The sequence below is a fragment of the Dermacentor albipictus genome, chromosome 2 (assembly GCF_038994185.2).
Source record: "Dermacentor albipictus isolate Rhodes 1998 colony chromosome 2, USDA_Dalb.pri_finalv2, whole genome shotgun sequence".
Lineage (NCBI taxonomy): Eukaryota > Metazoa > Arthropoda > Arachnida > Ixodida > Ixodidae > Dermacentor > Dermacentor albipictus.
Window position 1 is genome coordinate 168,667,097 of NC_091822.1, and position 27,567 is coordinate 168,694,663.

General features: G+C 48.0%; 2 protein-coding genes across 4 annotated transcripts in view; one reads left to right on the forward strand and one right to left on the reverse strand.

The window, feature by feature from the left end:
* Positions 1-27,567, forward strand: part of LOC135900901 (uncharacterized) — a 435,375-nt gene that overhangs the window by 368,952 nt on the left and 38,856 nt on the right. The gene's annotated exons all lie outside the window — the stretch shown is intronic.
* The window catches only part of LOC135910651 (uncharacterized), a 33,099-nt gene continuing 19,546 nt past the window's right edge, over positions 14,015-27,567 (reverse strand). The window contains exons 10-18 of one of the 3 annotated variants that reach the window (XM_065442672.2): positions 26,637-26,688; positions 25,159-25,284; positions 24,541-24,645; positions 23,683-23,763; positions 21,386-21,463; positions 17,855-18,110; positions 16,392-16,550; positions 15,926-16,060; positions 14,015-14,299 (exon numbers count right to left, since the gene is read on the reverse strand). In XM_065442672.2, the coding sequence (XP_065298744.1) occupies positions 14,159-14,299; positions 15,926-16,060; positions 16,392-16,550; positions 17,855-18,110; positions 21,386-21,463; positions 23,683-23,763; positions 24,541-24,645; positions 25,159-25,284; positions 26,637-26,688 (1,133 nt within the window). In that variant the 3' untranslated portion in view covers positions 14,015-14,158. Of the gene's footprint in view, positions 14,300-15,925; positions 16,076-16,391; positions 16,551-17,854; positions 18,111-21,385; positions 21,464-23,682; positions 23,764-24,540; positions 24,646-25,158; positions 25,285-26,636; positions 26,689-27,567 lie in introns of all 3 variants that reach the window. The other 2 variants (XM_070534408.1, XM_070534407.1) reach the window with 2 other exon arrangements.

The following is a 27,567-nucleotide window of genomic DNA, read 5'->3' on the forward strand; positions in this document are numbered from 1 at the left end:
GAAGCGTTTGGGCACGGACTGAGCCCGTTCAACACCGACGTCAACTATTATTGTTGCATGCGCGGCCTCCTTCGCTCTCCCACCGTTCCCTCGAAACCCCCGACGTGCCGCGCACACACCCGCGTTGCCCAGAAAAAGCCCCCCCCCCCCCTCCTCCCCCACAAAAAGAAGAGAAAGAGAGAAGAAGAAGAAGGTGGAAGCTCACCATTCGACCGAGTGACCGGCGCAACTGACCTTACTATTGTTGCGACGCCTGCTTCTCGAACCTCGACCGGCGTTACTATTGGGTAGCGTGGCGTTGTCGGCAGGCGTCCTGTAGGCCATGGCGACCAGGCAGGGACGAGACGATTTCTAGTGCGAAACTTGCACCGAATATTCAATGGTTGGTGAAGGATAAGAACAAATGAATGAATGAATTGAAAAAAATGTACAATGCGGGGCCCCTTAAATAGGCCCACTAAAATCGGAGGCGAGATCTTGCTCGGGTCAACGTCGCGCGACATGCACTGCTTTCCTTCGGTGCTTGGCGGCTGTTCCCGCTTTCCTAGGCAACGTTGCACCAGCTTGGCCCCGCTGGCGGGTACCCCTCGAGGCAACCATAGCAAATTAGGAATCCATCCGCCGTTTCGGTTGAGCAGGGTCTTTCGAGCATCCTTCTTGCTCGGGGTGTTACACGTCAACCGTAACAGGTTCGGCGACAGACATCCGTAATCGGTGCACTGCGCCGAATTCACACCGGCAGTGATCCGCGCGGAAGCGTACGCAATCGTGAAGTTTGAACGGTCGTGGGCTTCGTGAACGGGCGGTGCATGGGCGCCCTTTCTGGCGACCAACGGGAACGTCACCCGAGATGCGCGTCCAGTGGCGTGCGTAGATAGGTCACGTGGCACCCGAGGCCCTTAGGTCTTCTGTCACCCCCCCCCCCCCCCCTGCTGGGTGTAGCCGGCGGAAAGAGGGGTGTCTTCAGACGTATATGACACCCCCCCCCCTCCCTCACTGGCCCCTTGCACCCTGGGCCCACGGCCCCCCGGCCCCCCCTGTTGCTACGCCACTGTGCGCGTCGCGTGACGGCTCTAATTACGTGCTCGCGAGCGTCCACAGCGTGCATTCCTTGGAGGAGCGCTGCCGCAAAAGTTTTATCTCGCTTTTAATGCGATTACAATTCTAAGCATACTCGACGCACTCTCCGGTATCTGTCTGCCCGTCTGTATAACATTCTTCCGGCGGCTTACAAGGCTGCGAAGGCACTTGTGCGTTGCTTGAGGGCCGACTGGCCAGTGTGAACGCCTTTGTCTCAGTGGTGCTGGCCGCGCGCCTGCACGAACATACCGCTTCTTTATCCCCCCCCCCCTCTCTCTCTCTCTCTTCGTCCTCTTTTCTGCAGATGCTACAACTCAGTTTCCCACAAAAATTCGTAGAGAGAACGCTGGCGCTGGTGTCTGCGGTAGCTGCAAGTACTTAAGCCTGCATGCGATCGAAGATCCGTGCACGATGAACACGTCGTGCACGGATTTACTTCCATGCGGTAACCGGAGCTCATATATGCAGGTAGTGCAGCCTCGTCTTGACTTGTCTTGTCTTGTCTTGTATCCCAGACAGTGGCTCATACCCACTATGGCGGATAGGCAAAGAAGCAGGCGGTTTTCCGTATGCTTAGATGTAAAGCGAAACTAGATTTAAATAGTGGAGCGTGGGACTACAGAACTGTATTTTAGAAGTGTAATGAAAATATCAAGAATTTTGATAAACTAAGTTAGCGTAAAGAAATGAAGTAGAAATTTTTTGCAGATCCTAGTTTTTGTTTCTTCTTTTTTCGGTGCAGCAACCTTATTATGCGAGAGCGACGCCATTCCAAAGATGAGTGCCACTTTGCGTTGAAGTACATCGTGCATGTCGTATATTTGCTGATAAGCGCGTACATGAATTGCTTCAATCCTGCGCGTCGTCAAGAAATTGCCCAAAATAAAGAATTTCCGGGTTTAAAATACGCGTAGTTTGCTATGGCACAATATCAGAACAAGACTTCTTTAAAAAATAAATAAAATGCCTTATAACCACACTTCTCAACAGGAACCTCTGTCCATGCAGCGCACTCACTGCAGCTAATGACTGCGCAGTAATTCACGAAAAAAAGAGCGCTTGCTGCATTGATTGCATAACGCAGTGAAAACGTGGCGACATACAGTCCCATGAAAGGGCATGAAACGGTACTTGAAATGAGTGTACACTTTAACGACATTAGGTAGGAAAAGCGAACGCAATAAAAAGGAATCTTGAGTAAAGCTTTCTACAGCTGCCATTGTCATTACTTTTTTTCTTTTTCATGGCGGTGTGCTTCGCAAGAGTGGCAGGCACAGTTGCGAAATATCCCCGCGGCCAGCGCGACATAATCGTCAGACAATCATGCGACACTTGTTAATCGGGTTCATGGGCGCCCCTGTCGGGCACCCGAAAGCGCTGGCAAAGTGGGGGCTGTGCTTTAGCGGCACGTTGCACATGGCCCGACCCCACTGGTCGCCGCACGTCAGCCAGCAGTAGAAGGCGAACAGCAGCGTGGCGTCCGAGTGAGGGGCCGGCACTTCGAGCGAGGACGCCATCTGCAACGGGCCGCGCCGCGACTCGTTGACGTCCCGGAAGACGTCCCAGACGACGGCGACGGCAGCGGTCGCGGCCACCAGGTCGGTGTAGCTGTACTCGTCGGCGTTCTCCGAGCCGAGGCAGCGCCAGTTCTCCCGTAACACGGCGTCTGGGTTCGGGCGCCGTCCGACGAAGTCCAGGTACAACGCGCCCGCAAGTCGGCTGCCCAGTCCTCCCAGCAGGACGCCCGGCCGGGCGTCTCTCGCGTACCATGGATAGCTGAGCAGCTGGGGATTGAGATGGAAACCGTCGAACATGTCGCCGTCGGCGGCCTTGTAGGTGGTGGTGAAATTCTGCCGGCCCTGCATGTAGCGCGCAACCGCTATCGCGTTCCGAAGTGGCTGCTCCGGATGGACATCGGGAAAGTCGTCGTACAGGTGAAGCACGGCGGCCTCCCGAGACGCGTTCACGATGTCGAACGCCGCTGGAAGGCGGGTTCCGTTGGGCGGCGGAAACGCGTCGCCCACCAGAGAAGAGCCGTTCCAGCTGAGCAGCCTGCGGAAAGACCCCGCTAGAGGGTCTACAAGGTCTTTCGCGAATTGTACAGCTGAAGCGACGTCGTGCACCAAGAAGTTGTCCAAGGCGAAAGCGTACGCCAGGTAGGCGAAGGTGACGCAGTCCTTGCGCTTTTCCTCGCCAGCCACCGATTCCGACTGATAGTAGCTGTCCAGGAGGCGTCGGTTTGTGTACGGCACCAGGACTTGAACAGCAAACCAGCCCAAGAAGTCGGCCATGTCCTCCTCTCCATGCTGCCGCCATAGAGCGAACAGCGCCCTGAACTGGGCAACCCTCTCGACGATGATGACGCTGAAAGAGCGCAGCGATGCGTTCAGGTAGCGCCACAAAGTGGCTTCCCAACGCGATTCCGACACTGGCGGCGTCATTGACAGGAAGGCCGCTGGGTCTGGCCCGCTCGGCTTGTTGGCATCCTGCACTTGCATCAAATCGTCCAGCGAATTCTTCATCGCCAAAAACGTCTTGTAGAGCCGCTCCTGGCGCTGCTCGTGGTCCACCTTTTCGCGGTTGGAGGCGAAGCTTTCGTACGTTGCGCGAAAGTGGCTTCTTATATGCACGGTGGTCATGTGCTCGCCTATTCTCTGGTACATGCTTTCGAACTGGTCGTCGCTTATCAACTCCAGGCTCCGCTCGTTGTCCTCTGCGCTGACTATGACGTCTACGAATACTGCCTGGTGCACGCGCTGCGACATGAAAAACATGGAATCTAGGACGTCCGGTCGAGCGATGCGATCGGGCCACGGGAGGCCCGCAGCCGCCAAAACGTCTTTCACTTCTTGCACGTTGTCGCGCTCCAAGGGGGAGAGGCAGGCTTGGATGCTGGTCAGAGCCTTGTTCTCCACACGGGGCGCGTTGTTCGTGAACACACCTGCCGAATCGCGTGACCCGATACTCGCGCCGAACGCCGTGACGCGCCTGGCGACGTCGTTCAGGAACCTGGCCCAGTTTTGCTCGCAGATCGGCTTTTTACCCATGCGTATCGACGACCCGCACACGTACTGGTAAAAGTCGTCGCATGGTCGTGCGTCCTCGTCCATAGTCAGAGACAGCAGCTTCTCGTACTTGACGCAGGTCTCTGTGACGCAGCGCTGAGCCGTCGCTGCAGCAGTGTGCCGGTCGCCACCACCCGCGAATAACACCCATATTAAGGAGGTCGCCAAGACCACCACCGCGACCGCAAGCAGCGCGGTACAGAAGTCGGCCCGCAGCGAAGACCGGGCCATGACCGGCGCGTCCGGGCCGGACACGCTGCTCGTGACCTTCGAGGACGCTCGCGCATTGCTGCTCTCGCTGGTGCGTGACCTGGGTGCGGGCGACTCGGCGTCGGCATCCCGACCGCCCTCCTGGGCCATGCCCCTGCGTCGAGACCTCCACGGCAGGCGGCTGACGAGCCACCGATAGAATGAGGGCGCCCTCGCTCGGCCCTCGTCGCAAGCGGTCGCCCTCGCGCGGTGTCCCGGGCGCTCTTGCTGCCAACTCACGCGACCGGCAGATACGCCGCGCCTTCTGGAAGAAGCGCGACTGCTTGGCGTGCCGCGACCACTGGCCGCAAGAGTTTGCTCCAACCTGGGAGACTGGGACCCCTCTGTGGCCAGTGAGGCGCATTCCAGAGACGACAACACGGGCGAATCTCTCAGCGACTCCACCTGCGACTGGCCGGGCGACATTCTGGCGGCCTCTTCAGCCGAGTGCTTCGGTGACCGTAGCCGCCCGTGGAGCGACGCGTGTCCCTTGTTACCGCCGCTGGGTGAAGCCAAGCCACTGGGCGATCCGCAATAGCTCGATATGTCCCTGAGCTTCCTCGGCGAATCCGTGCGAAAGTCGCTGCGCGGCGGCGAGTCGCTTTCCTCCGTTGCTTGTCCGGCGGAGCGCGGCGTCGGAGGAACATAGCTCGTGGGCGATACGCGGCCCTTGGGAAGGTATCCCGGCAGCTGCTCCGCGAGAGAACCTTCCCGCGTTCGGGCCTTGGGCGAGCGACTTTTCCTCGGCTGGGGCTTGCCCGCCTTCTTGCTTTCGTGGCCCGCTTGCATGCTCGACTATACTTGTCAGAAAAGAGGATTCGGCTTGCAGAGTTAAAGGGAGCTCACGCCGTTATATCCTTATCGTTCCAATCCAATGGCGGGACGGGGGCTGACGTGGAACGCGCGGCTTCTTCCTCTTTCCCGTCGACGTTTACGGCATATTTATCCATAGCTGCGAATACGCCAAGCAGTTGAAAGGAGAAAATTGTCGTCCACCCCATGGCATAGTGCACGATCGAAGCTACGAAGGCTTGCGGATTCATGAATTCCTCTCCACCTTGCGAATTTCTGCACAACTCATTCGCCATAGTAAGGCAGTCCTCCTACCGAAGAGGAAGAGGTATCGAGAAGTCTCGTGCAGTTTTAATGAAAGAAGACCGTAAAAAAATGGCTGTGGCTTAGCTAAGGTTAAGCCCAGGATGCGAAGCATACTAGCCTTTATTTTAACGCGACAGCGTTAAGGAGCTCGTGTCGCAGAAAAGCCGGTGTCGTCGGCGTCGGCTCAGGCGTGCGGCGCTTGCTCAGGCGCACATTTTGTTGTCGCGCCGAACGCTGCGTTGCTCGACGCTCACCGCGTCCGATGCGGGGGGCGACGCCGCGAGTGTGAGCCCCGTTTCTCCTCTGTCGTGACGTCACGGTGTCACGTGGTATTGAAGGCGACACCGCCGCGCCTGAGGAGCTGGGTTGAGCTCTCGTGCGACGGCGCGAGTTGGAGCCCCGTTTCTCCTCTGTCGTGATGTCACGGTGTCACGTGGTATTGAAGGCGACACCGCCGCGCCTGAGGAGCTGGGTTGAGCTCTAGTAATATGCTTCGCATAAAAGAAATCACAACAGTCTTTTCGATCATCACCTGATATCATCCAGAGTGGGTTGGACCGTTCCACTAAGAAACAAGAGCAAGTTCGAATTCAAAGCTGCCAGGTAGCGCTGTCTCTGAGTTCGGGATCTGATACCATGTTCACGGTCCCTATGGTTCAAGTTGTCGATTAATTCGCCCTCGCCCTGCGATCTGCTGGCATCCTGGTTAGATAGCACAGCGACAGCCTTGGAAAGGTATTGGTCCTGGCTTAGATCACCAGACTAAGACAGTAGTAGTAGTAGTAGTAGTAGTGGCAGTTGTAGTAGTAGTAGTAGTAGTAGTAGTAGTAGTAGTAGTAATAGTAGTACAAAAGATTGAATTAAAAAAAAAGTGGCTGTTTTGCCCAAAAGGCAGAGCACCGATTGCAATAACACATTAGTAAAGTTATACGAAGTAAGGATAGTTGTTTTATTGACCGTATAAACTTGTAAACGTTCACTTACTAACTAACGAATGTTGTCGTTACATTCACTCTCAAAACAGCACCCGCGTAACGTCCCCCGTGGGGAATTAAGGACACAGCAGATGCTTCTAGTAACTACTTGCAGTTGGTGTTTACTCATTATGTAGATGTTCCATTCCCATACCTCTACCCATACTACCCATACCCATTTTTGCCTTTGGTAATCAACAGAGAAAACCATCTGGTTCTCCAATTATTTCCGAAACTGGTATATTTTCTACGTTATTAAATATCAACGTACAAAAAATGCAGCGGCCCTGATAGAATTTCACACGAATTCTTAAAACGGTATGCAGAACCTATCAGCAAGTATTGGCATCTGATATATTCAAAATAAATACGTGAAAGCAGCCCCCCAGCACAGTGGAAAATTGCTAAAATTGTTCCAGTTCATAAATAAGGAACAATTTCATCGCCAGCAAACTACTGGCCTCTATTTTTGACTTGTAGAATGCTTAAACATATTATATTGAAGTTCATTACAGAATCTGTAGCAACTAATCATATCCTTCATCCAAACCAGCACGGCTTCCCTAGTGATTTATCCACTGTTACTCAACCAATAGAAATCACTCATCACCTTGCACAAGACCTTAACAACTAGTCTCAAATTGATATGCTCTTTCTGGATTTATCAAAAGCTTTTGACCTCGTCTCTCATGCGAAACTAATTTTCAAGCTTACGAACATACTCAGAGATGGGCCAGTGACTTGCTGGGTAAGTGATTATTCGTCCAACAGGAGGTAGTTTGTGCATCTTGGGGACCATTTTCTTGATCCTGTGCCACTTGTCTCCGGTGTACCTCAGGGCGCTGTTCTGGCTCCCGTCCTTCTTTTACTCTTCATAAATGATATTGCGAAAGAAGTTAACGCTACAATCCGACTGTTTGCAGATGACTGTGCGCTTTACCAGGAAATCCAGAACATTGATGACCAAATTAAACTCAATAACGCATTAAATAAAGTTGGGCAGTGGTGCAAAGATTGGCAGGTGCCAATCAATTTGAAAAAAAAAAAAGACGGTTTCAGTGTCTGTTACAAAGAAAAAAAGAAAATTAGATTATTCTCATTTTATTAACAATGCCAACATCCCTAGTGTTTCCGAGCGTCGTTGTTTAGGACTCGTCATTTCTTGCGACTTTACGTGGACTGCCAGGAACGCAATTCGGAAACCGTTCTTTCTCGTTTCTCGAGAGAGTCTTGCGTCATTCGGCATTTGAAACTAAATGCCTTGCGTACGTCACGCTTATTCGGCCGGTCTTATAATATGGGAATATATTTTGGCTTCCACACGCGAAAAATAACATCCGCACACTCGAAATGGTTCCAAGGAAAACTGTCCGTTTTCTTTTATAACCGGTACAAGCGTACCGATTCACCCACCGAGCTTTCACAATGCGCAGGCCTTCACACTGGGAAGCCGAGCGAAACTGCAGCGTATGAAGTTTTTGTGCATGCCACTCCACAACTTATTCAAGCTAAACTACTCAGGCTATAAACTTTAACTCTATTCGTCGGACTCGTAAGGTGCACCTAAGTAGACTAGAAGGGTTTTCCTGCAATAATAACGCGTTCTTGTTCCCCTACCTCCCGCAAGCCGTCCGGGAATGGAATTAACTAAACTCGTGTGTCACTGCGCAGGCAACGTTTCCCGAATTTCTTGAGCTTGCCGAGAAGGCAGCCCTTTCTTTTACTTATTGATATTGTTTGTGTCTCTGTATTTGTTCCCAACTACTCGGTATTTCTTTTCTGGCTCAAACAAACAGACAAACAAAAGCCAGGATTGCAAATGTACCTACATGTGTCAGAGTTTGTTCACCCGCTCCTGTAATAACCCCCATGGGCTTACAGTGAGTTGAAAATAAATAAATAAATAAATAAATAAATAAATAAATGAACAAAAAACAAATAAATAAACAAACAAATAAATAAATAAATAAATACATTTAACAATCATATGATGTGTAAACGCCCATGAACGAGGACGTAGAAAGAAACAGACACAGAGAGTCAGCACTGTCTGGTGTGTCTGTTTCTTCCTACCTCTCTTTCAGTAGCGCTTACATATGCTGTCATGGATTCAAACCAACTAGCCCGCCAACGTGTTTCAACTAAATTAACAAGCATGTAGTTTCCCACGCGCACAGGTAAATATGAACACATCTCGCTCGGCGAGCTTACTTAAGTTTCACTTTTATATTCTAACTTCAGAAGCGCCTCCGACAAATATGATTAACTTCTGCAATCGACACACGTTCTGCAGAAATCATTGCACTTACTGAAACCTGATTGCCTGCGCATGTCACTGACACAGAAGCATTTTACGGTGCTGTGCAATTTCGTGTTCACTGCTGCGATCGTACTGCCCACAGAGGAGGTGGCATCCTTTCGGCGATTTCAAATGACATTCCATCTTCTCTTGTCTGTACGAGTGACGATCTAGAGGCTGTCTTGGTTTCGTAACTTTTGGTCACAAGAATGTCAGCGTAGGTGTGTGCTATCACTCACCCTCTGCACAACCTACGTTTTTCCATGACGGTACACGACACGACAGTACAAACCTTGTTTGCACGCGATTTCTTTCATCTCCCATCCTACTTCAGGGCGATTTTAATCTTTGGAACATAACCTGGAATGATCAACCTTCTTCACTCTCTCCGTTTTTGGCACAAGCTAAGGAGTGTTTAGATTTGTGCTCAGTTTTTTTCATTGTCACAACTAGTAACACATCCACACCGGTAACTTCTAATGCCGCAAGCACCCTTTGCCTGGTTTTGACATCCCTCCCTGGTACAATCTCGGAGATTCCACACCCATCTGGTATAAGCGATCACTGCCTGCTTGCAGGTTCAACTAATGCTTCAACCCCCAAACCAGTTAAAATCAGGAAAACTATACATATTTCCGAAAACACTAACCTTACCCTCATAATAATGAATTAACTGCATTTATAGACACTTTCCTACCGAATTTCGAAAATTGTTCACTTCAGCAAAATTGCGTCATGTTCACCGCTAAAGTTCAGGAAGTAACTGAAACTTGCATTCCATCCTGCATCATTACTTCCATTTCTGATGCTCCTTGGTACAAATCCCATCTTAAGCGCCTATGTAACCGCAAAAAATGCCTATATCGCTGCGCAGAATACTCGCCAACTGCCACACGCTGGTCTGCTTATAAGTCCGCATTCGACACCTACGTAACAGAACTAAAAATGCTAAATATAACTTTCTATCTAACGTACTTCCATCAATGTTAAAGACTAATGTTAAAAAGTTTTCGGGTGTAATCAACCCCTTACATGATGAGCGCCTAACTCTCGAAGACTCACTAGGCATACCTAAGGGACAGTGCACCGCCACCCTTAATGATGAATTTGTGCGAACTTTTTCTGTCCCCTACAATAACCGCCTACCTTCTACTCGCCAGTATGATTATGTATTTGCGCTCCAGTGATCGTGGATATGGCTGGCGTTGTTAAACTAATTGATTCCCTGAACGAACACTCATCGCCTGGTTACGAGTCTACTAACTCAAAATTTCTTTAAAATACAGACGTCGTTAGTTCAGTTATACTAACCAAACTTTTTCAGCAATCACTGGATACATCTACTTAACCTAGGCAATGGAATATGGGGAAGGTGGTTTCACTGCATAAGTCAGGTAACAAGAATTTAACAGCTAATTATCGCCCCATCTCACTCTCAAGCACATGCTGTAAATTGCTCAAACATAATTTTCAAACATTTTCTTAACTTCGTGTTATCCACTGCATTTTTCACACCAGTTCAGCATGGATATAGAAAAACATTTTCATGAAAACTCAGCTTGCAATCTTTATGCACAAATTGCATCCTGGTCTCGATCGTTCGTCATTTGCAGATTGCATTTTTTTAGACTTGACTAAAGCATTTGATGAGGATAACTTTAAAGTCAGTTGAACCTTGACGCTAACATCCTGAAGTGAATTGAATTCTTCCCATCCAATCGCTCACAGTTTGTAACTGCCACCTGCCATAACTCCCCACTTCGAAGCGTAACTTCCGGCGTACCTCTAGGTTTAGTACTCGGGTCTCTTTTGTTTCTTGATTATATTTACGACCTCCCTCCCTCACTGTCAACTAACATTCACTTATTTGCTGATGATTGTGTTATCTTTCGTGAAATCACTAACGCGGAATATGCTAACCACCTTACATATCTCATTAAATCAGTGTAGCTAACTCATGGAAACATTGGCTAGTGGAACTAAACATTGGCAAATGTCATGTGATGCGTGTATCCTGAATAACTAATAGCATGCGTACATATTATCTAAATGATGTTCCCTAGGAATTAGTTCACTCTTATAAATACCTAGGTGTGCATATCTCTGCTAATTTATCGTGCAATGTTCATACCCACTACGTGGGTAACATAACCTAACCTGATGCTTGGCTACGTACGCCGTAACTCTTCAACTGCCCCTTCATCCCTAAAAATACTACACGTCCGAAACTTAAATATGCATGCGCTATTTGGGATCCTGCCATTGACAAACTAATCAATTCTTTAGGCAAAATAATTCAGTTCCTTTCATCTTGCGTAATTACAACAGAACTGCAATTTTGTCTGTCATGAAAAGCAACCGTGCACTTACCATACTTTATTCTCGTCGTAAAATTACATGCTTAATCCTTTTTCATAAATTATACCATCATTCAACTCTCCGCAATGATTTCATTTTGCAGCCACAATACGTATCGCCTCGTATCCACCACCGTTATAAAGTTGGTCTTGAATCATGTCACGCTAAAACTTTTTTGCAGTCATTTTTTCTGCGGTCATCCACGGAATGGAACCATCTTCCTGGTGAAGTCGTATCCATTTACGATAACCAAAGATTTTGAGCAGTTCTAGCTAGCATTGTGTAATTGAAACATTTTGTTGTTGTTTACCTTAGCTAAAACTGTAATATCACAAGCTTTTGTAATCCAACGTTCTAACTGCTTATATTTGTGTTTTTTGCTCATTTGCTGCAAATGAATCCACTCCCCTCTTTAATGCCTTTGGCCCTGAGTGTAATAATAAATAAATAAATAAATAAATAAATAAATAAATAAATAAATAAATAAATAAATAAATAAATACGTGGGCAAGGGTCTTGCATGTGTTTCTTAGAGGTTGTCGACACATTTCCTTTATCTTCACCACAATACAGACTTGTAATGCGGTGAATTATACAATGTGCATTGCCGTGAAGCGTTTTCAACTTGCAGTGAAGCATATGGAGATTGAAAGGGGGCTCTCTTTAACTCTCACGGGTATTACAGTAAGAGTTCCTTAAATGCACACGCGCGTACACGTCGTCACCGATCAGAGTAAGAGCACTGAACCGTCTAATAAGTGTACTGACAGGCACTCAGAGGTGTTTCTGGTGTGGTGTTTTAAGCCGTTGTTCTTCCCTCATGATTCATCTCTGTTCGTGCTCTCTTTACACACCCACTAGTGGGCAACAATCATACCGACTAACAGACCCAGCTATTCGCTGCAATGCATAATTGTTGTCTGCCAATGGGCTTTACAGTAGCATTATACAGCAGCATACCCATATATTTATTACACCGAACATCGCTAAAACATAAGGAAGTGCAATGTGTTTACTCGAGTTTAAAAGGTTTTCTGATAACGCTTCACTGCCAAATACTTAATTCAAGTTTTTACGATATGTTCTCGTCAGTTTCGGTGGCTGCGATAAACGTTCAACAATTCATAGCATAAAATTTGTACTGCAGTGACGATTTCAAAAAATGAAGCGCCAACAGTAACGGTACACAAAGAAGGAACAAAAGACCGGACACGGCGCTTCCTGTCTTTTGTTCCTTCTTTGTGTGCCGTTACTGCTGGCGCTTCATTTTTTTGAAAGCTATGCACCAACTATCCCCACAACGTGTTTTACTGCAGTGAAGATGTATGGACGTGTTCTATACATATCTGACTGTACTGGTACTATGACAAACCATCGGTAAAATTAAACCAATAACTGTATAGCTTGAGTTTCGTGGTTTTAGTGTCTTCGTGCGAGTGACATGTTTTCAACTTGCTAGTTTTTTGTCAGTGAGGTTCATTATTACATTGTACCGCGGAGCAGCTGCACTTCAGAAGTACATGTTCTTTACTCGTTGCACAGTGACTGACAAATTAGTGATTCTTGCCATGAACTGCTGTTCATAGTCACAGTGGTCACAGTGATCTCACCATCCCTGCAAGTTAGTACTCATATGGCTCATACTACGCATCTTTTGGTGTGCGCTACCAATCAGTAATTCATTCTGTCTGCTGTTTGCAGTCGTCCGTTAAGCTGTATGTGCTGGTATTTAGAAACTTAGGCAATGTGCAATTAATTACTCATTTTTATGTTTTATAGTTACGTTTTTGTTATTTTTGCCTTCCTATTTCCAATGTAATACGGGGCGTCATGCAGGTTAACGATGCGGGACTTGTAAAAGATAGCGCTGTTTTTTCAACACTCTAAACATGCATGGTTTTGAATCTGGCTTCGGTTATATGTGTAAAAGGCAGGAACTGCCTTCTCGTAACATTCTTGGTTGCAGCGAAGGATGTATAAATATAGCTGATTTTGTAATAGCTAATAGCTAATAGAGAGCGGTTTGTATCAGAGGGCAAACGGGTAGAGCCGGTATTCTAACTGACATTAAGATTAAAAGAATAGAGCTGCTCAGGTCATGTAATGCGTAGGTTAGATAACCGCTTGGCCATTAATGTCACACAATGGGTGCCAAGAGAAGGGAAGCGCAGTCAAGGATAGCGGAAGTCTAGGTGGAGCGACGAAATTAGGAAATTCGCAGGCGCTAGCTGGAATTGGTTGGAGCAGGACAAGGATAACTGGAGATCGCAGGAGGGAGAGGCCTCTGTCCTGCAGTGAATATAAGATAGGCGGCGGCGGCGGCGGCGGTGCCGCCGCCACTGCTTGCTTGCTTTGCTTTGCTTTGCTTGCTTTGCTTTGCTTGCTTTGCTTTGCTTGCTTTGCTTTGCTTTGCTTGCTTTGCTTTGCTTTGCTTTGCTTGCTTTGCTTGCTTTCCTTTGCTTTCCTTTGCTTTGCTTTGCTTGCTTTGCTTTGCTTGCATTGCTTTGCTTTGCTTTGCTTTGCTTTGCTTTGCTTGCTTTCCTTTGCTTTGCTTTGCTTTGCTTGCTTTGCTTTGCTTGCTTTGCTTTGCTTTGCTTGCTTTGCTTGCTTGCTTGCTTGCTTTTGCTTGCTTGCTTGCTGCTGCTGCTGCTGCTGCTGATGATGATGATTCTCTTGGCGCATGGCATATCCCTTTGATTGCATGCTAATCATAGTTGCATGATTGCAACTATGATTTGCATGCATAGTCCCGGCAATCTGTTACGGTGTGTGAGCCATGTGAAACCTTTCAGATAGTTTTCATGGTCCCTTGGGTACGTGTTCAGAGTTCTGTTTGCCTGACCGTCGTAAATGAATGTCTACATGTGAGAGGAACGCTCAAGCGCACAACGTATTGTTTTACCTGTCAACATGCTTTAGCCGTCGAATAAGGCGTTTTATTCACTATATGTCAGCCTGCGCTTTACTGTGAAAAAAAAATGAGAAAGAAATCAAGAAAACCATGTCGCAGTCCCCGCGGTCTCTCTAGAGTGGGTTTAGCGCAGCAGGAATGTCTGCAGACTCTCGGCGGAGTTGTTGAATTGCTTGTTGCTGTGTAAAACGTATTCTCCCGTGGTGTTCATCGAGAGAAGAATGATGGCCACCACCACGGTCTTCACGAAGGCTCCTGTCAGGATCTGCAAGGACGATCGTGCGGGAGAACTACATATCTATACGGTAACAACTTACGAATTCTAGCTCGCGTTTTAATATTTTATTTGCGTTTGGTGCCTTTTGTGCAGTTATTACATAACGCATACGTAGAGCATATTGAGCTTAGATATCCCACCACTAGCTGTGCTTTAAGGTTTGCTGCCACTCACTCACGTTGAGAGAGGAGGTCCCTCCGACAGCTCTTCAGCTTTGTGACTTCCGACTGTGCTAATAGTATTGTACGCTCTCCGTTAGTAATGAGTAACTGAACAAACTTAAGAGGAAGCTTTAGCTCGGGTGCTCCTATCTAAATACATGTAAAAAGAGAATTCGTTTTTCTCGGCAACCACTCCACCAATTTTGACAAGGTTTGTTGCATTTAAAAGAAAAACTTAAAATCTAGTGACTGTTGGTTTCGAGTTTTCGAGTTAGGGCGCCAATATTTTATTAAAAACTGGCGAAAATCCGAAATTTTCAAAAAACAAAACTGTCATGTTTACAACTCCGTAACTCCTAAAGGAAAAACGATAATACAATTCTGTGAAATGCATCTAATAGTACATCCAAAGCGGACAAAATTGATATATTACACATGAATCTCAAAAAATTTTCTAACATGGAAATACAGCTTTTGCAGAACCCTTGTAAACAACGTAACAAATTCACGTAAGATGTAAAATGACATCGAATTTGTCCGCTTTGAATGATCTAATGGATGCCGTTCACACAACCGCGATATATGTTTTTGATACAGAGCTATCAATTTTTAAAAATAGCTCTTCTATTTTTTTCAAACTGTCAAATAATTGAAAATCGTTTTATGAAAATTCAAGCCCTAAATAGAAATTCCGCTTCCAACAATCACTAGAATTCAACTTTCTCTTTCAAATGCAACAAATTTCATTAAAATCGGTCCAGCGGTTATCTCACAAAAACGTTTTTGCGTTTTACATGTATTTGAATAGGCCGCGTCAGAGTTGGGCCCGAGCTAAAGCTTCCTCTTAAGCTGGAACGCGGCTACTCGTCCCAAGGGCGTAGGTATATATGGACTCGCAGTCTACATCAACCGGTGCGCGACCAATCCCAGCAGCCAATCTGTTTCAGTGCCGGACGCCGCGCGTCGGCCTATTTAGATGACATCACACTGACAAAGCGCGAGCCTTCGTTGACGACCACGGCAAATGTTGTACAAAATGTGGTACGCTGCTTAACAAGAGAAATTGGGATTCTTACATAAATCTGAGTCCATGACCATGTTTACATTTCGCCTCCGTCGAACTACGGTCGCCGGTGCCGTGAACCGAAACCGCGACTTCGGGCGCAGCTGCGCAGAACGCCACTAAGGTGGCGTGCCTTGATCCTTGGCCTCTGAGATTCGCGCGTTACCGGCGCGCGCGAATCTCAGAGGCCATGTTTGCTCGATCGAGACAGTTGCGTTGTGCGTTAGTTGGTGGTGCCTCTCGTTCTCAACAGGCGCGCACCATTCCGTCTCGCTTTTCTGAAATAAACGCAATGCTCGCGCGATCCTCCCCATATTCGCAGTGCCAAGAAAAAAAGTATATTCGAGAACTGTGACGGGCCCCGCAATGCACCAAATGTGCGAAGCTCACCAGCTGCTTACGCGTGACCGGTGCAATGTCGTGGAGCATGACCAGCGGCAGCGAGACCGGCATGATGGTGTTCACCGAGGCGCCCACTGCCACTGGCAAGCCGAAGTACAGGGCGTCATGCTCCGTGTCCGTGGACTGCGAAAAAGATTGCTGCGTATCGATTGTGTGTCCTTGTATGTCCGCTCCTTGACTCCGCAACAACTGTCGATTTGAACGCGAGGTCACTACGAGTGAATTTATCGAGCCTCAATTGGTTTAATGCGAAAAACTGTGAAGTGAAACGTTATTTCAAAACTTCTTGCGGAACAAGGTTGGTCATCAGCTGTCAAAGCGAAAGCCAAACTTCTCTGAATTTCTTTTCCAAACCGCGGCTCGATAGCGTTCACATTGTGGTGTATACACTGTATACGTGCGGTCAGGCGTGATTGGACCACTGCTCTATAGTCTATATAGTCTCTATACTCACAAGGCTAACGACCATGGGCAAGATGGCGTCGCAGAGCGTGGCCGCATTCATGAACTCGGCCATGAGCGACGACGCGATGGTGAGCAGCACCTGCTTGACCAGGTCCGACTGCTGGCTCCAGAACTTGGTGTCGAACGCCACCTTGGCCACACCCGTCGTCTGCGGGTCAGACGCGTTACGTCATTCAAACGGACGGACTCCGTCCTTTTTCATGCACGGGCATTTTGGGAACGCGTGGCAACGAATATATGGTTCAGCTTGACAGGCCAAGTGACGATTTGCCGAGAGATTGATAGTAGTGGAATTTCACTTCGGGGTCTCAAGCTTTTAGACATGGCTCAAACTACAGTTCTTTGTGGTCCGTTTTGCAGTCCTTTAAATGTGACACTCGAGTAGGAGTTGTCGCAAGAGGCGCACATTTTACTGCCACTATATAGCCTTAAAGGTGCAGAATAATGGATCAGTGCTATATATTATACAGTGTGCTTTTTCGCGAATGTGCCTCTCCGAAAACCATGGGGCTCGCTATAACGAAGTCAGTACGGCCGCCGGATAATTAGGCTTGGTATCGGGTGCTAGCGGCGCTAATAGCAGGGTAATCACGAAGTGCTCGAGTAAATTTAGACTATTTTTGTGCAAGAAATCTCCACAACATTGCGTTGAATCTTTGCTCTCTTTGGAATGTAACATGATGATACACGCTGCTGAAAAAAAAAAGAATCCGGCAAAGAATTATCTTTTAAAATGGCAAATATTGGATATCGTTAAAGCGTAAGAATTTCAGCGCGACATCGACGCAAGAAACGATGCGGTTTGTGCAGTACGTATGGTCACTGTCTTCTTTTTTGCGCTCGCCTATGCTGTGTGGAAGCGTTCGATGCCGCCAAGGGTTAGGCCCAGTGATTTCTAGCTCATTTAGGGTGTCCATTCACTGCCCTATTTCCAAAGTCAAGCTTCCAGCACCGTCTTTCGAAACAAACGTAGTCTCAGTGAAAACGGTGAAGCAAGCGCTTCGCTGCAGGCGCCTGGGTAACATTATCAAAATAAAAATATAAATGCACTCGCTGCTGGTTTTCAGATGGGAGGGGAAAAAGAAGATGCCGCTTCAGTTTTGAATAACTGTTGCGGTTCGACTTCTCAACTCAACACTTACGGTGTGAGGGTTGCCGCAAGGCACATCTCCGCGGGCTGACTTTGGCCAATGGCAATTTCTCAACGGACACTTAAACTTAAGAAACACTAGGAATTTCGCATTCCACCACGTGGCCCCGCTGGGGTCAAGAATCGAACCCGCGACCTCGTGCTCTCATCAAGAGAACGCCCGGTGCCACCGAGCTACACCCGCCGTGGGTTGTCACGGGTTGTTTCGTCACAATGGAAGTTCTGAAAGGACTGCCGAACGCGCTGGAATGCATTGCGCGCGAGGCTTTTCCCGAGCTCTGAGCCGCGGCCGATGGACGGACCTGGGCGACTCGCGTGATGACCGACGCGGCGCCGTAAATCACGATGACGCCCCACGGCAGGCGGCTGGCAAACGAGGCGAGACCGCGATCAAAGCCGTGGGGCCGGAAGTCGGGCGTGTCGTCCCCGTCCACGTCCACGTTGCTCCGGAACTGGCTCGGGCTCGTGCTGCTTGCTGGCGCGCGGCCGCCCGGCCGTGAGCTGAGTGCCGTCGACGCCAGCAGCACGATGCCACCCAGGATGCACGTGGTCAGGTCTCTGGGAGACAGCACGAAAATCGGCACCGCTGAGTCGGACGAAGTCAAGACAGCGAACTTCTACAGACGAGCACTTTAAGACGCAGAGGTTCCCGCAGAGTATTACTAGAGTAAGTCCTGGCGAGGTGTGCGAGCCTGGCGGATCAGTCGGCATGATAATGGCGCAGCACATATGTATCTGGTTAAACATCGCGCTTTGAGACACTGGAGCATCTTCTACGTCACTGCCCGGCCTTCGGGACCGAGAGGGAGGCTCTGTGCGCCTCCTACCGCCGATGTGGCTTGCCATCCACCACCCTGCAGTACCTACTCTTCCCCAATGCTCCCAGTTCCATCACCAAGCGTGCATTTTCGGCATTGACGGAATTCTGTGAAGCAACACACCTCAGAGCGCGGCTGTAGGCCCCGCAAACTCCTAGCGACATTGTCCTTTTTTTTTTGCTATTCCGGTCTCTCTCTCCTTTTTACTTCCGGTCACTATCTCCATCTTTTTCTCCCCATACCCCTTCCCCGTGCAGTGCTGTTGAGGTGTCCTCCTGTGAGAGAGAGTTAAGGCACTGCACTTATCTCTTCCATTTCTCTTCAAAATCACTTCACACACACTTCAAGCTAATTTGTCAAATCTGTCGTGTTCGACAAAATACTGCGTTATAAGTCCAACAATTCGAAGTGATTACGCCTTGTGCGAAGAGACTTATGGCAGTGCGTCGTGTTTATAAATCTAGGATTGCTCGGACATTTAGACAACGCGTAAAGAATAGCGCCACATGATCGAGTGAAGCCACTCGCCCAAACGTTAAGGAAAATCCACGCATTACACATCGTCCCCATGGTGTCTGAATAATCGCAGCGCCATAGTTTCCTGAATTAAGTTTTTGTAGAAAACCCTCTTTCTTAAAGCGATACTGAAAAGCAACACTGAATCAGTCAAGACCGATGAAGTTGTCTTTCAAAGGTGTATTTTCATTGATGTCGCTGAAAAAGGTTCATGATTAGTGCAGGAGGAAATGGAGGCCAAGCTTCCGTGTATTAAAAGCTTCGCGCCTGAACTAGAGTCTCTACGTGAGCGTCACGTAGCATCACAGGTTTATGGAAATTCAGTATTGAGCAGTGATAACCAATTCCACGAACCAGGAATGTCGCTTGAGCCAACGCTTCGACAAGGTGTGTTATCCCTGTTTTCTTTGTCGAAACGTTGGTTTGTTTTGCCCCTGCTCCATTCCTTGTTCCATGCCATAAAAATTCCTTGTTCTACCATTGTTCATCACTTCTCGCATCTGGGCCGTTCTGGCTCAGGAAAAGTTCTCAAACCTTTCTAGTTTCACCCTTAGGTTCTTTACAAACTAAATTAATGTAGTTATTTATGGATAAGAAATTAGACGCTGCCGAAATCCATAACACCGCGGCGAGCTGGAGCAGGAACTTGAGAGTGGCGTAGCCCCCAGCAATTTTTTGTGTTTCTTTTTTGCCATTTCTGGTTTACCAATTCTCCGTTCATGTCAAGAGAGGCCGCTTTGCTCTTGCGGAAGCATGATGTGCAGCTTAACTCAATATCGTTTTGCGTGGCCTTAAGAAACGACACCAATCGCCATAGAGTTTCCTGCTAAAATTGCCATAGGGAGCTCTGGCCCTGCGGTTGTTCAGCTGCCATGGGAATAGCGGTTAGTACGCATGGATGTCACCGATCTTCATGAAAGGAAAAATTACCATTCTCCCGGATGCAGCACGAAGCCACAAAGGAAGCCCAAACGAGTTTCACAGAAACACGTTTGGGTTCACACAGATTGCACAGCTTACAACGCTTTATCTTTCTAAATTACCTAGGAATCTTATTTTTTTATACGCATGGAGGCAATACGTCTCTGCGCATACGCGTAATCAGCGCGTACGTAGGTTAATTAAACCGCAGTACCTTCAGCTCCCGTACGCACTACCTCCACTGTTCCCTCTAGTAATTTTAGAAAGAAAATTTCCCATATTCCACTCCCCATATTCCACGCAAATTTGAGTACTGTTCAGCAGGACGCTGTCAAAACTCCGCCATGTTCTCATATTTTACAATGGCGGCGTTTTGAACCAATCAGAGGCACCGTACCAGTGCTGTAGGCCAATCGGAGGTGACAGGATGGTGAATTTGACAATATGGCGGAATTTCACCATGTCCAGAGTACCCACCCCGAGTCTCGACTCGAAGCCCCCTTTCGAGTCCACAGAATGGAGCACAGTGCCATACCACGACTGACGAAGAGGAACTTCGCTTTAATGACACTCCTAGGCGATTCTGACGACGAGGAGTTGCTTGATCAAATCATCTTAATTCACTCTAGAAAGTTCGAGTAGACGCCAAGGGCAGATTGTTACAGAAAAATGACAACCATTCGACTTTCTGATGATAGAATCGCAGCGAGAGCTGCCACAGTCAAAGCTCTCAAACGAACAGCAAAGTACTTTCGCTGCGATTCCATCTTCACAGAGTGGAATGGTTGCCCGGTCTTGCGATTGTGGTTTCTTTTGGCATCGCGGGAATGTTCTTCGTCGGTGGTCGTTTCGCGCCGGCTCCTTTTACATTCTCGTTGTTGTTCCCTCCGGCGCTCCTCGTACGCATGTTGTTCTTCGGGTGCACGAACTATATGTGTCCGTCCCATCGATAACGCAGCTGTTTTTAGCGACGATACCTCTCCTGCTTATATACTGCGATAACCTTGACTTCAGGTTATTTTTCACGGCTCGCGTTCTAATCTGCTTCACATTTTGACTTCTGCGCTGGCGCGCTGCACCCGTACGAGACAACACACAACGCGAACAATGAAACTTATTGTGTATGTGTTTGTTAGAAGTCCCTAAGTCCGTTTCTGTTGCCGGGCGCCGAAAAGAAAAACTACGGAAGGCTAGCCATATGCAGGTTTTGCTGGAAAAAAAATGTTGCTCAGGAATCGCCGTGGAGCATAGTATGGGAAAATACCGAAGTAACGGCATATTCACACTGCTGAAACATGTAGCAGACGTAAACGGAATATGTCCTTCATATGTTTCATTAAGGTTCAATACAGGATTAGGAGAGTTTTTTGTTAAGACGCTGGCGCTGAGGAACAGACAACACAGGAAGAAAGAAACACGCAGGACAAGCCTCTGCACGCCTATGTAAATAATATGCTGACTTTTTCGCATTGCGCGTTATTTTTTTTATCCTGTAAAGCGTGCTTTCCAGCAAGCTCTATTGTTGTGTGAGAAAGCAAAGTTGTCATATATACCAAAAATACAAAACGTTGCACTTACTGTCTGTGTATGAATCTACACCAGATTGTGCTTCCAGAGTAGCCGATCCAGAACAGCAGAATTAGTCGTTCGAAGATTCTGTGGATGAGGAAAATAAAGACGTCCGTCGTATAGCAAGCGGTAGCCCGCACAATTGGGACACGTTGTGCTTGCTACACACTCTCGCTGTATCATTCACTCGCACACACAGATGCCAGCGAGCTCGAACAAGTTCCTACTGAACCATTTTTATTAGGATAGCAATTATACGGACACTCCAGGCGAATTTCCGCCGTCGCCGTCATGTCCAATATAACGTCCAAATGCAATAACTTAGTGGCGACGCGCCATGTGCTGTAGGTGATAGCGAACGCATGCGAGGGTTAGTCGAGGAGTATGGTGGCTGGATGTGGCGGTGTGTTCTCGTGCTCGAAAGGAAGGAAGGCGGAGAGGGTGCGTGCCATCTTCTCGCGCTCTCAAAGAGGGGAGCGGGTAGATGTGCGCGCGCTACAGGAGGGAGGGGGGGTGTAATTAATGCGCATCTCCTCAAACTGCTGCAGTTGAACGAGGCCGCGCCAGTCCCATCTTGGAGGCAATCTGCACTGGGGTCGAATGAATGATCGAAGAACTTTGTTTATCCGTCCTTAAAGGGGAGGGGGCAATGGGGTGGGAGGAGGAACTACTTTAAGTAGCCCTCCTTTATCCTCTCAGCCCACTCTTGATGGTCGGTCCTCGAGCTGCGCAAGGCAACCTCCCACTGCCCCTCACTAGATAATAATTTGCTCGAGGAAAGAGTGGAGGGGGTGCTTAGGGCACCCCCACATGACATGGTTTAAGTGTGCTTAGAGAGAGACACAGAATTTACATGAGGGAGAAATGTAAATGGAGGGATGAATGCGGTGGAGCAGGTAAGGGGAGAGAAAGGTGCGAGTCTGCAGCATTCGCCACAGAACTTCACACCTGCGCGGGAATTTGCGCAGGAGCGGCGGAAAGGCTAAACGGTCTAATCAAGGCTACCGGTCGGATACAGTCGATGACTTTGTTTGCGACGAGTTCTCGTGCGCCTAGTTCGCGTTGAAGCGATAGGCAGCACGGAGGGCAATTCTCTCGTCGCTGGTGCCGCTCTTTATCACGCCAGCGTTCTGACTGTGAATGTCCGGTGTCATTGAACGAGATGCCTTCGCGTTTGCCTGTGCGTGCGTGACATTGTTCATTTAGTTAGTAGTCGAATTTCGACAGCACTTTATGCAGCTGAAAAAAAGACAAACTTTAATCCGTATAGCTGTCTAATAATTTGTTATCGCAATCAATGCTTCGCCTGTCCGGTGAAACTGATTTGTTTATCTGTTTGCATCGCCATTATTCACGATAACTCAGTTTAAACTAAAACACATTATTAATTTCCCTCAGCTCCTTTGGCGCGTCTCAGATAAGTAGAATATACTGCAAAGTTGACTAACTCTATTAAAGCAACTAAATAGCCAAGATGTCTACAATATACTGTGACGCAATAGGTTTATTTTTATTTCATTTTTTACCCAAAAACTACCATCTTTCAGCTATCTTCTCGACTCCAAGCTCAATGCACCGCATGTATTTAAATTATCAATGAGGATTTTAAAGCTTTAATGGATTGCTTGTTGTACATGTGATCTCCAAAGCACTGCACTTTCACTAATTGAAAAGAAATTTTAATTCCACCAACAAAGATAACAGTGTCTTTCACATGATGTACTGATATGTAGACGAAGTAGAAACAGCTTACAACGATTTGTTTAGAGAATACCGTTTTTGTACCGTGTCTGTTAGAGAAAAGCTAATTACTCGGCAAGTTTTTATCGTACTCGCCGTCTTCGCCCAAAGGAGTCCACCCTGTTTGTGCTGTGTTTTGCATTGCGCTGCAGCACGGTGTAAACGCAAAAGATGCGTTTTGCAGCAATTTAGCTATCGTATGCCCGTGTTCCTCTCAAAGTTACGTATCTTAAATTCGTCGTCACACCAGGACTGCGGGTTATCGTTACGTGCTACAATTTGTAATCGTTTGATTCGCAACAATGCTGAAATTTTGCCAGGGCTTCGTTGTTATTACCACACGGGAAACTACCTGATCGCACGCCAAATCTTTTCGCGTGGCAAAATGAGGCCAACGCAAAACGCTGTACATTACTGTCGCATTGCCATACGTGTGACAGGAAAACACGGCGGGACTAGAACTCTGACGCTGCTAGTCACACTGTAATCAGAACGGTTAAAACTTGTTTGCCATGTGACACCATCTAGGTTCGCGCGAAGGAAACAAACGTGACGGGTGCACTTGCTCGCATCTCTCCAGTCTGCCCAGTTTCAGCTTGGCGTAGCAGCGGATCAGTTCCTCTGCATTTTCGTTGATCTGGCTCTCACTGAAAGAAAGACAACCAGAAATTAGGCTGCAATTGCAATTTGTACGTTTTTATAAATCACAAGAAAAAAAGAGGTGAAGATTGCGTGAGAGCCTTAAAAAACGAGACATACACGTGAGGAGAACCCATCCCATCCGCCGCCCGATTGCTCGTACCGACAAGGCCGCCCAACAAATTTGCAATAAAGATTTTAACAGGTTACAGCCGCCATCTTTCAGGCGGGTCGCACGTCATATCGGACGCCGCGTTGTACCGTGCGTTTCATCCTAAAGAGGTTTGGGTCCAAACGATTTGGTTTGTCGTACGATGCGTCGAAAAGATGGCTGAGTGCACTTTCAGAAGCTGTTGGAACCCTGTTGAAAACCGGATGTAAATTCGGAGGCTTACACGCTTGCGTAAGACCATTTGACCAGTTCTGCGACTAGTCTTACCAAAAAACGCACCAATGTTTCCAACAGGTTTCCATTGAGTTACCAGTCTATAGGTTCCAGCAGGTTCTACCAGTAAGCACATCCACATTTTCGTTTGAGGTCCAACGGACCAGATGGTTTCAACGCACACGTGTTTAGGACTCCAACACGATGTGTCTGAATGATGGCTTCACCGACTGCTGGAACTTCTGGCACTTCTGGAAACTTGCTGTGACCTGTTGGGAACTTGTAGGATGCGGTTCTAGGTTTCATACGGGTCATGTACGTCGGATTGTCTGCAGAATCGTACACGCGCTTACAGTGTATTCCGTGCCTCTATTTCTTTACATCCCTCGGCCGTACTCACTGGGCTTGCAGGGTGCCGTAGTAGACGCAGACGGAGGACAAAGCCGATGCTGCCAGCGACACCGGCAGCGTGATCAGAGTCCAACTCCAGAAGGACAACGAAGAGCTGCGATAAGAGAAGCCCGGCAGACAACATTTTAGTTTGTCAGGGACAAACGAACGTATACGTGCAACCAGAACTGTTGGAATGATTGAGGCTCAGGTTAAAAGCACCATACGCAGGTGTAATGCCAATCCGAGCAAGATCAAAGAGAGCGAAGAGCCTATAAACAAGGAGTTCTCAAACACTCCAGAAATCAAATGGAGAGTCCGGTTTGCCACCGCCTGAAATCTACCCAAGACTTTGCAAACACTTCACTGTATAGTGTGTAATTTCTTCACTATGCCCTATAGCGTTCTCAACTGATTCACTATGCCCAAGCTCAGCACTTCTACACTGTTACATTCGGCGCAAGTTATTGCTGTATGCTGACCGTATATTCTACCGATGCAAGCGCCCTATTTTCGCCATCGCCTGACGAGGAACGCTGCGGAGCTACCTCTAGGAGCTTCGCTGTGAGAATCTACGGCAGCAAGTTGTCGCATGATTGTGTGAACGTTATGACGCTTTCTTGCGTACCTGTCCATGTTGGCGGCGATGGCTTCGGCGGCCGGCGTGAACCAGTAGCTGGCGATGCTACCGGCCACGCTTGTCATGCTGCCGCATACGCATAGGGCTGCCAGGACCTCCTGGTTGCGCCGGAGCCTGCCTCGAGACGAGATTTGATTACCGGGACAGGCCAGCAAATACAAATACATTTGTGGATTAGCAGATATTTGCAATGCTCACAGGCGAGCTTTTCAAGAAAGCAAGCGCACTCTCACTATTTCTATATCGGGTATCAATCGTACATGACGGCGCTGTTGCGAGGTGTTCAGGTGATGGTTTCGACGATGCCGGCGACAGTGCCTAGAATATACAGCGACACTATGCGCGGAGACGCGACCGGCGCAACCCAACGACCGAAGATGCCGCGAGAGATTGAGTTGCATTAAATATATCGAATATTAATTATCGATAACTGGTATTTGTAGTCATTATAAAGATTATTTGGTTTGTCCAAATAATCTCCAGATTATGTCCAGAAATAATCCAGATTATGTGTTTGGAACGCTCGAGCAAAACGCCGCTCGCTTGGTATAATCGCTTGGGCGGCGACAGCGTGTTGTTGGTTAAAAGACTGTGAACCTCTTTATCGCAAGGCAGAGACTTGAGAGGAAGTGACGTCAGCGAGCGGTCATGCAGCAGAACGAAGCTTAGATTGTAGCGCAGCGAGGCGACCGCGAATTCAAAGACGAACCCACGACCTTTCGCAGTTTCCGTGTTCTACAAGTGGATTCCATCGTCAATTGGTTTCTGGAAAACGACTTCAGTCACTCCAGCAGTGTGCGACAGGCTGAGGTTGTCAATAAGGCTACTCTATAAGATATGAATGGCAGGAAAATATTCCGAACGAAATATTGAAGTGCTTCTCGCAGAAACTTGAGCTTTGTTCAGTGGCGACCACCCGCCGCGCAAGCCCAATGTCTACGACGTTGCACTGCCGACCTCCAGGTCGCAGTTTCGATACCGCACGTAGCGGCCGCATTTCTTTGTGGGCAGAAAAAAAAAAGAACGCTTGTGTACATAGAGTTAGGTAAACATTAAAAACCACACTTGGTCAAAACAATTTCCGAAGCCCTTACCCCGCATCACCATCACGGCGCGCCTCCCTCATATCGTCGTTCTCGCACGTAAATCTCCACAATTCCATTCATTCAATGAGAATGTTTGGTGGCAGCCCGTCCGTCGATAGTATTTCCAGGATGCTATCGCCTTACATTTCTCTCAGGCAATAACACGAGTACTCCGCTAAGCATTTAATATCTTTTTGTGTCTTAGAGCAACGTCATTTTGCGCCCTTAAGTAAAGCATTGCGGAAGGCCTCGAGCGGCGTTTGCAGCGACTGTTTACAGTAACATCCCGACACCGAGTCTCCGTGACGTCTTCGGCCACGTGAACTTGTTGCGCACGTGCCCTTCAAGCACTAACTATATTTATGCACCAACTATACTTGCCGTAGCCCTTCGGGATCCTCCTCCTCGTCGTCTGGAACGTTCGCAGACGACACTGAAAAGGGAAAAGGAAAGATTGGCAAACGCACATTTGCAGCCATTTCTAGCGCTGGTCGAATCCAAGGCGAGCACACAATAAGATTTTGCGGAATCGGTGCAGCGCACCCTCGTTAGAGTTGCCGTGAATTATTGAGCCTGCTGGACGTTACTATGGACGCGCATTCACAGCACAGGAACTGTACAAGGACGTGAAGAATGTAAGTGGAGACCCGTTCCGTTTCTGTCTGGTGACTGCGCTGTGAGTCTGCATCATAGAGCACACACTATATACCCTAGCTGTGTGCCGTTCTAAAACTGTGCGCCATCCCTCACAGGCCTGGAGGCTGGAATAGGCTGTTTTCCGTAGGCGCGGGCGTCGAACTTCGCTTCAAGTACGTGTGTTGCTTTGAAGCACGGAGAACGCACGCTCACGCAAAGCATTTCCAAGGGGTCACGTGTGCTCTACCGCCATGCTTATAGTGGAGCGGCCAGCGCTCTCGCCTCGAAGCTCGTGCAGGGCCGCTCCAGCGTGGTCAAAATTTTCCACGCACTCCTTAAGGTTCGTCATAGCCACCGCGCGTCGCACCTCGAAATGTGGAAAAAAAAGCTGTCTTGCTAAATTTCATCTCGCCGGCTTCGGACTTTGGGGGACGTTGGAAGAGGCGAGATGAGACCATGGCAGCAGCTCGCGACCAAAGAGAAGCGACTAGAAGCTACTACAGCTCGTCATGTTAAGTGACGAAGGCCTACATCTATATATGTATATAATCATATCATGACAAGCCAACAATCAAAGGCACAACGAAAAACGTAGGGGAAATTAATTGTGCTTACTAACTGAATTTAAGAAATGATAAATTAATGACAAGGAAAGTTGATGAAAAAATTAACTTGC